Source organism: Oryctolagus cuniculus, chromosome 2 (genome assembly GCF_964237555.1).
Source record: "Oryctolagus cuniculus chromosome 2, mOryCun1.1, whole genome shotgun sequence".
Classification (NCBI taxonomy): domain Eukaryota; kingdom Metazoa; phylum Chordata; class Mammalia; order Lagomorpha; family Leporidae; genus Oryctolagus; species Oryctolagus cuniculus.
In genome coordinates this window covers 19,974,863-19,983,586 of record NC_091433.1, presented here as the reverse complement: position 1 = coordinate 19,983,586, position 8,724 = coordinate 19,974,863, and the positions used below count along the sequence as shown (strand labels likewise).

At 56.6% G+C, this 8,724-nt stretch overlaps 1 protein-coding gene across 3 annotated transcripts; it reads right to left on the bottom strand.

Annotated features, from left to right (window-relative positions):
• Window positions 1-7,689, bottom strand: SOD3 (superoxide dismutase 3). 3 transcript variants are annotated; one of them, XM_051828779.2, is made up of 2 exons: window positions 6,813-7,689; window positions 1-1,225 (listed from the first exon to the last, which is right to left on the bottom strand). In XM_051828779.2, the coding sequence occupies exon 2, from the start codon at window positions 1,207-1,209 to the stop codon at window positions 475-477; it is 735 nt and encodes a 244-aa protein (XP_051684739.2). In that variant the 5' UTR covers window positions 1,210-1,225; window positions 6,813-7,689; the 3' UTR covers window positions 1-474.
• Window positions 7,690-8,724: the final 1,035 nt, after the last annotated feature.

Sequence of the window (8,724 nt, the reverse complement as noted above, 5' to 3'; positions counted from 1 at the left end):
TGCAGGATTGAATTGCTGCGTTTTTAATGTGTTAGGCAAAGATGGCTAAACACTCCCAAGGCCCCCATAGGGGCAGCTCCCCGTGGAGTAGGAGACAGCTGAAGACGCTGGGTTGGGCCCACACTCGGGGCTGGGCAGGTTGCAGGCTGGCAGGCGGGGGGGGGGGGGGGGACCCTAGGTAACCTCAGGAGGGTGTCCGAGGGAGGGGTCTCAGGGCTCTTGGGGTGGGGGCTGGCATGGGTGGGGCATAGGAAACGGACTTCAGGGCGCGGGGAGGCCTCCATTGTGAATAGGCTCAGAGCACCCACCCGGGGCGGGGTCCGGGGGGGGGGGGAGGACTCAGGATGGAAAGGGGGTTTCTATGCATGCACGGGGGAGGGGGCCTGGGGAGGCCGCGGCCAGGGAGAAACTTCAACGCAGAGGGGCGTCGGGGCGCGCGGACTTTTCAGGCACCCGCCCGAGCGTCTGGGCCTGCTAGGCGGCCTTGCACTCACTTTCGCGCCGTCGCTTCTTGCGCTCTGCGTGCTCCTGCGCCTGGCGCGCCCAGGGCGCGGGCCCGCTGGCGCCCACCACGCAGCAGGCCAGCCGGGGGCCCGCGTTGCCGTTCTCCACGCTGGCCGCGTTGCCGCCGCGGCCCAGGTCGTCCTCGCCAGCGTGCACCACCACGGCGCGGCCCACGATCGAGTGCGGCCCGGCGAGCGAGGCGGCCAGGCCCGAGCGGTACTTCCAGAGGCGGCCGTCGCGCACGGCGAAGTTCCCGAAGTCGCCCGGGTGCTGCGGGTGCTGCACGGCCAGCGGGTTGTAGTGGGCGCCGGTGGAGTCGCAGCCCTGGCTCAGGTCCCCGAACTGGTGCACGTGGATGGCGCGGCTGGAGAGGTTGGCCTCGACCGGGAAGCCCTCCAGGTCGAAGAAGGCTTCGAGCTGGGCGCCGGGCCCAAACTGCCGGAAGACTACCAAGCCGCTGACTCGCGGCTGCGCGGCGTCAAGCGTGGCCGACGGCTGCACCCGGCAGACGGCGTGGAGCACCCCGGCCGGCTCGCCTTGCGCCGCCCGCTGCTGCGTGAGCGCCTGCCAGATCTCCGTGACTTTGGCGTGCGTGTCACGGATCTGCTCCACCGTGTCTGAGCCGAGCTCCACTGCGGCCGGGCCGCTCCAGGTGTCCGCTGGGAGGGCCGCCAGGAGCAGGCAGGAGCACACCAACGCCAGCATGGCCGGGGTCGAGCACCTGCGGGGCGTCCCCCAGCCTGGTCACTTGCAACATCCAGTCTCCTCCGGGGAACCCAGCCTGGTCAGAGCCAACCCCCGCCAGCCCCCAGGGAGCTTGCTTAGCCAGCGGGTGCTGGGTGCTGTGACCCAATCTCAGGAAATTCAACAGGCCCTGAGCGACTTGGGGTCTCTGGCCTGACGTGGCAGGAGTCCCAGGCTGCGTGGGGAGTCCCCGCGCCCTTCCAGGCAGCTCCTCCTGGCCTTCCCACCTCTCTCCACCCCTCTCTTTCTGCCTCCTGCCTGCACTCAGACCGGGGTCCCTGCCTGCCTGGTCTCTGCACACATTGTGCCTTCCCTCTAAAGTGCTCCTCCAGCTCTCTGCTACAGTCAGTGGACTGGAAGCTCCTTGAAGACAGAAATTACATTTCATTCCCTGGTGTCCCCAGCCCCTGGTCTGGTCTGTCCCCTGGCCATAGGAGACCTAGAACGTGTAACTGGCCCAGGAAGAGTTCGCTGATGGACAGATATCACCAAACGGTCCCAGCACAACCCTTTGGTTGAAGGAGGAACCTTGTGCTGGGGCAAGAGAAGAGGTAGTGCTCCTTTTCCTCAGGCACTCCAGGAAGGCTTCCCAGAGGAGGTGGCTTTTGAACTGGGTTCCACAGGTAAGTCGTTTTATAGCCAGGCCAGTCAGAAGGCTGTCACAGGCACTGACACACTCACAGGCTGTGAACAGGCAGAGTTTGTTTGAGGGCTGGGAGAGACAGTGTGGCTGCGACATGACCTCTCTAACTAGGCAGGAGTTGAGACTGAGAAGGGAGTTCTGAGCCAGGGGCCAAGGGCCAGGGTTTGCTATGCTGGGGAGGGTGCCTGTTAACTGGGGTGGTGCTGGTGGAGTTTCTGAGCAGAGAAATGAGTGATGAGATTGTTTTTCCCCAAAGCTCATTGAGTCTGGCGGGAGAAGGCTGCAGAGTGGACATGGGGATTGAGGAGGCCAGGAGAGGGGGAATGGAAGTAGTCCAGGGAGGGAGAACGAGAGAAATGGACACAGACACAGACAGAGGGCCCCAGGTTAGGCGGCTGCAGCTGGAATCAGAGCCGAAAACCATGACAGCTTCTGCCCAACGCGAAGACAGGGGGCGTGTGTTTGGGATGCACTGGGAGGGGCGAGCCAGAGAGAGCTGGGGGTGACTCGGGGTCCCAGCAGGGGAGACTGCATGGGTGGGCAGTGGTGCAGGCCCTCCAGCCTTGGCTGCACCCAGTGGGTGCCCAGGAAAGGAGACAGTGGGGTGGTGGCAGACGGCTGGAAACTCGGATCTGGCACTGGAGGAGTAGATGGCGCTAACAGGTGTTTGTGGCGGCTGCACAGCAGAATCTGGCTGTTCAATCAGATGCCCAGGCCTGAGCCTAAGACTGTCTCATTCAGCGGGCTTGATTTTTGTTTAAGCTCCATCAGTATTTTGCAGCTGAGCCAGGGATCATGGGATGGAATACACACTTGAATCCCACCTCGGGCACACACTGCCTGCAACTTGGTGGGGTGATGCACCTGCTCAGATTCGGGCTCCTTTCCTGGGGAGTGAGGCTGGTCACAGCACTGAGGATCATGGGAGGGGCTAACACAGATCTTAGAAGCCAGGCCGTGTGGGTACTTCGGAAAGTTCATGGGAAAATCGAATTAAGAGATGAGTTTATTTAGGGCAAGCAGTTTTTGCACTCCACACGTAGTTTCTGCGTAATACCCCTTTTCCACGAGCTTTGCGAAGACCCTTCGTGTTTCCCCATGTTTAGGGCTGCTCACTAGGATTAATGCTGGTTGGAAGGTCAGCTTCATTTTCAAGGGCCTTCTCCAACCACAGAGTTGGAGCCGTTTAGAAAAACAGACTCCGGGAGTTGTTTTCCAAGGACTCCTACTTAAGGGCTCTCTGTGCCTGGGGGTGCCACTCTAGCATAGTTGGGTGACTTACCCAACTATGGAAGGAAAATACGTATGTTTTTAAAGACTTATTTATTTGAAAGGCAGAGTTAGAGAGAGGCAGAGGCAGAGAGAGAGAGAGAAGTATTCCATCCACTGGTTCACTCCCCAAATGGCCACAACAGCCGGAGCTGAGCCGATCAGAAGCCAGGAGCTTATTCCGGGTCTCCCATGTGGGTGCAGGGGCCCAAGGACTTCGGCCATCTTCCACTGCTTTCCCAGGACATAGCAGAGAGTAGGTTTGGAAGTAGAGCAGCCGGAACTTGAACCGGTGCCCATATGGGATTCTGGCATCACCGATGGCTTTACCTGCTACACCACAGCACTGGCCCCAAAAACATTTTAAAAAACTGGGGAGCTGACCTCTGGCACACCCATCTGACACCAGCATCCCATCTGAGCGCAGGTTCATGTCCTGTCTGCTCTGGTTCCTATCCAGCTCCCTGCTAATGTGCCAAGGAAAGCAGTGGAAGATGGCCCATGTGTTTAGGCCCCTGCCATCCACGTGGGAGACCCAGATGGAGTTCTTGACTTCTGGCTTCAAGTCTGGCCCAGCCTTGCCCATTGTGACTATTTGGGGAGTGAAACAACAGATGGAAGTTCTTTCTGTGTATCTCCTTCTCTATATATAACTCTGCCTTTAAATTAATAAATAAATCTTTTTTAAAAAATTGTATCTTTACTGAACACATACAGATTTTTTTTCTTATCATCATCCATGACCAGTGCAGTGTAACAACTCAACATCACGGGGCTGGCGCTGTGGCATAGTGGGTAAAGCCGCCACCTGCAGTGCCAGCATCCCATATGGGCACTGGTTCAAATCCCGGCTGCTCTACTTCCGATCCAGCTCTCTGCTATGGCCTGGGAAAGCAGTAGAAGATGGCCCAAGTCCTTGGGCCCCTGCACCCACATGGGAGACTTGGAAGAAACTCCTAGCTCCTGATTTCATATTAGCCTAGCTCTGGACGTTGTGGCCAATTGGGAAGTGAACCAGCGAATGGAGGACCTCTCTCTCTCTCTCTTTCTCTCTCTCTTTCTTTCTCACCTCTGTCTCTGAAACTCTGCCTTTCGAATAAATAAATATTTTTTTAAAAAAAACCTCAACATAGCATAGCATTTGCATTGTATTAGGCATTAAAAGTAATCTAGGAATGACCTAAAATATATAGGGTGTGGGGTGGGATGGTGTGTACATCCACTATATGAACATACTGTGCCATTTTACATAAGGGAATTGAAGATTTTGGTACTCAAGTGTGTGTGTTGGGGGGGCAGGCCCTGGAACCTGTCCTCTTTGAATACCAGGGGCTACTGTATTTATTTTTCACATAGCCATTACAGAAAGGAAACTTAGTGAGGCTAGCATTGTGGCGTAGTGGGTAAAGCCTCCGCCTGCAACGCCAGCATCCCATATGGACTGCAGTTCATGTCCCAGCTGCTCCATTTCCAGCCCAGCTCTCTGCTTGTGGCCTGGGAAAAGCAGCGGAGGGTGGCGCAAATGTTGGACCCCTGCTACCCTCCTGGGAGACCCGGATGAAACTCTTGGCTCCTGGCTTCTGCCTGGCCCAGCCCTGCCTGGCTGTTGTACCATCTGGGGAGTATGTCAGTGGGTGGAAGACCTCTCTCTCAGTAACTCTTTCAAATAAATTAAATAATTTTTTTAAAGAAAGAAAGGCAGCTTAGTGTGGTGATGTAAGGAATGGATGCTGGCACTCTCCTCCTGCGTCTAAAGCCTGACTCTGCCCTGTCTCTCTAGGGTTCACTGTGATTGTTATTTTTATAGAGTGGCCTGCTTCTCGCCAAGCCTCAGTGTTCTCATCTGCACATAGGGCTACCGTGACTTCCCTTCAAGCCTGGTGTGGGGCTTAAAGGAGACACTTGGAACTGCTGACAGCTGGGGAACACATACGTGCCAGGCCCTGTTGGGAGCACTTTGCACATGTCAGTCCTTGCAAGAACCCTGCACGGTAGGTGCCATTCTTAGCCCCATTCTAAGGTGCAAGAAACTGAGGCACAGAGCAGCAGGTGTCCTGGCCCAAGTTCCACGTTCACTAAGCACCTGAGGGCAGCATTTGAAAGGGTGACTTCTGCTCTAAGCCCAAGGTTTCAGTCCCACGGCACGTGGCTGTCCGCTGGGGCGCTTACACAGAGCCCCTCCTGGAAAGTTCTTGGCAAGTAGCAGCTGTTTGCCATCAGAGATGCTGCTGAGAGAGAGAGATTCCGGTACCCTCAGCAGGGCAATGCGAGGGAAGCCAGGGCAGCAGGAGGAAGGAGCAGCCGGAAAGGAAGAAGGAGAGGTGGAGAGAGGGACCTGGAGTGAGCCGCCCCTGACATGGCCTGCTGTGGGCCCACTACCACATGTCTGGGGAGTGGCCGGGGAGGAGAGGGACAACCCTGCTGGCCGCGGCCTCGAGCTGTCCATCAGCAGAGACCCAGCCCCCACCCGCTGTGGCTGTCCTGCCACACGGGAGGGTTATGCTGCTTGCAAAGTTCTTCCTTAAAAGCCTGGCACGCAGACGGTCTGGGCTGTGTCACTGCGCTTGCTTTTCCAAGAATGCTTGAGACATTGCACAGAGATGTTTTTCTCTTGAAGCAAACACAAGGGCCGGCGCTGGGGCGCAGCAGTTAAGCCGCCGCGTTGGACACTCGCTTCTCGCATCAGAGAGCCTGGGTTTGCGTCCTGCCTCTGCGTCCACTCCGGCTTTCTGCTCTTGCACCCTGGGAGGCGGCAGGTGACGGCTGAGCTACTTGGGTCCCTGCCAGCCAAGTGGGAGACCTGGATGGAGTTCCTGCCTCCTGGCTTCAGCCTGGCCCCTGTCTCAACTGTTGCTGGCAGTTGGGGAGTAAACCAGCAGCTGGAAAATCTGTGTGTGTGTGTGTGTGAGTGTGTGTGTGTGTGTGAGAGAGAGAGAGAGAGGGACATTCTGCCTTTCAGAAAACAAAACTTTAAAACCAAGTTAGTTTTCAAACGCAGGTAAACTCTGAACTCTTCCCTCCCTGGAAGCCGCCTGCCAGCAGCTCCTCCTTCGCCCACGGTCTCCCACCCAGTTCGAGCTGTGAGCCTCCAGGTGGCTTCTGGAAGGCCAGCTTTGTGCACGAGTCTAAAGGAGGGGAGAGGGTCATCTGAGAAGGGGGACGGGAGCCCTCGTCCTGAATCGAAGGAGGCCACCAAGCCTCCGCCTCCTTCCCAGCTCATCGCCACCCTCCTGAGCTCCTACACGGGGCCTGGCGGTGAGGGGGAGCTGGCCAGGCTCGGGCTCCGTGCTGTCCCTATGCAGCGCCTTTGTGACATAGCTGCTCCTCCCTGGTCACTCCCACACCCGGACCCCGCAGCACCCAGGGAGGCAGCCTTCCTCACACTGAAGTCCTCCTGGGCTGGCCTGTGCAGGTCCAAAGGTGAAGCCGTCTCTGCCTCCTCCCACCGCCCCCCACCTCCCTGCCTTCCTCCCCGCCCCGCGAGGCCCCCCACTCACCCCCTCCAGAGCGGCCGGCCCCTGCCCTAAGTGCACCTCTCTCTCTCCGGAAAAGGAGCAGCCCCTCGGCCGAGCGGAGTCCTGCTGCTTCACTCAGTTCCCGACTCTTAACACGCACGCTCAGGACAGACAACGGACTTCAACCTGGCACCCACCTTTCTGGCTCGTCCAAGAGAGATTGTCCGCCTGAAAAGTGGGGAGCAGCACCCAGCTAGACACGGGAACGAGGCTGACTCCTGGGAGCCGGGGCTGTTTGTGGGAGCCCAGGGCAGCCCGCTGAGGGGAGTGGTCAGCTCGAGGGGAGGTCACTGGGCTGGGTTAGGCAGGCAGAGCCAGCCGGACTGTCCCTTGCTGAATTGCCTGGCCGCCTCTGCCGCCGCCGCCTCCCCCTCTTCCTCTGCCCCCACCAGCCCCACCTTCCCCATCACTTACTTCTCTGCCAAGTCTTCCTTTTCGTGACTTCATGGGCTCCAGCCAGACGTAACCGGTGACCTTTGGCACGCAGCGGGGGAACAAACTCGAGCCAGAGCAGAATCTGCAGAGGTGTACAATGGGGCTCTGTGTTGCGTTTTTCCCTGATTTCTTCAGCCCTGGGTTCATTTTTGCTGACCCATGTTGAAGGTGGATATGAGTCCCTGGCAGCTGGGAGTGATGTTTTTTCCGCACTTTTGGGAGGTGCGCGCAGGTGCGCTGATGACTGTACGCTCTGGCTGCAGAGCCCCAGCCTCGCCACCGGCTAACTGCACACTGCACCAGCGACCTCAGTCCTTGTGCCGCCCTTGTGGTGTCTGGGAAATGGGCACATGACGCTCACCGTCCCACGAGATTGCTTGTCAAGATCATAGGAGATCACCGCATGCAGTGTGGGAGCCTGGAGCCTGGCACTTAGAAATGATGACATTATTCTGCCGCGAATGGTGACAGGGACAGCACCACCACTGCCGATCTTGTTGTCATTGCTACTACTTAAGAGATGGAGGAGCCTTTGCAAAGGCAGTGCGTTCTGGGGGAGCAGTCTCTCCCCGAGTCCTTTCTTCTTTTGCAACCATGAACTTTTCCCAGTCGCAGCAGTCGTTTCCAGAAATAGCAGTCTTTCTTCTCCAGAAATGCCCACTTGGGAAAAGGCAGCTTGCCTGCTAGCCTGGCGCTCCTGCTGCATTCCTTCAACAAATACTCACTGAGGGCTGCGCATTCCATGCCCAGCCCGCTGTTGTGCACCGCGAACTCAAAGCCACATGAGCCCCAGCCCTTTAGGGGTTCACATTTGGAAGAGGGAGACGGCAGTGGCAGCAGATACAGCCAGTCACAGGGTGGGCTGTTGAGTTAGGGGAGAGAGCCCCAGGGCCCCGGGAGACCCCAGATACCAGCTCAGGTCGCAGAAAAGCTTGTTGAAATGCCAGGAGACTTCAGAAAGTTCGTGGCAAATGGAATGAAAGGATAGATTCAGGGGCAGATGTTGTGGCCCAGCGGGTTAAGCCTTCGCCTGGGATGCCAGCATCCTGTGCCAGGGTGCTGGTTAAAGTCCCGGCTGCTCTGTTTCCGATCCAGCTTCCTGCTAATGTGCCTGGGAAAGCAGTAGGTGATGGTCCAAGTACTTGTGAACCTGCCAGCTATGTGGAAGATCCAGATACAGTTCCTGGCTCCTGGTTTCAACCTGACTCAACCCTGGCTGTTAAATTCATTTGAGAAGTGAGCCAGTGGATGCAAGAGAGAGTGAGCGAGCTCTCTCTCCCTCTCTCTCTTTCTATGTTACTCTATCTTTAAATAAAAAAAAAATAAATCTTTTTCAAAAAGACATTTATTGTGGTGAAAAACTGTTGAAATCCAAAAAAGTTCATGAAAGTCCCCAAAAGTTCATGGAAAATGCCTACTAAGAAACAAGTTTGCATGGATTTCAGCATTTTTTGCACCAAAATAAACTGAGCTTTTAATTCATCTTTGCAAACTTTTTGAAGTATCCTTGTATATTTTCCAAAGAACTAAGAGAGGAGGAGTTTGATGGTGCCTAACACAAAGAATCAAGAAGTGTTTGAGGCAACAGAGATGCTAATTACCCTGATTTGATCA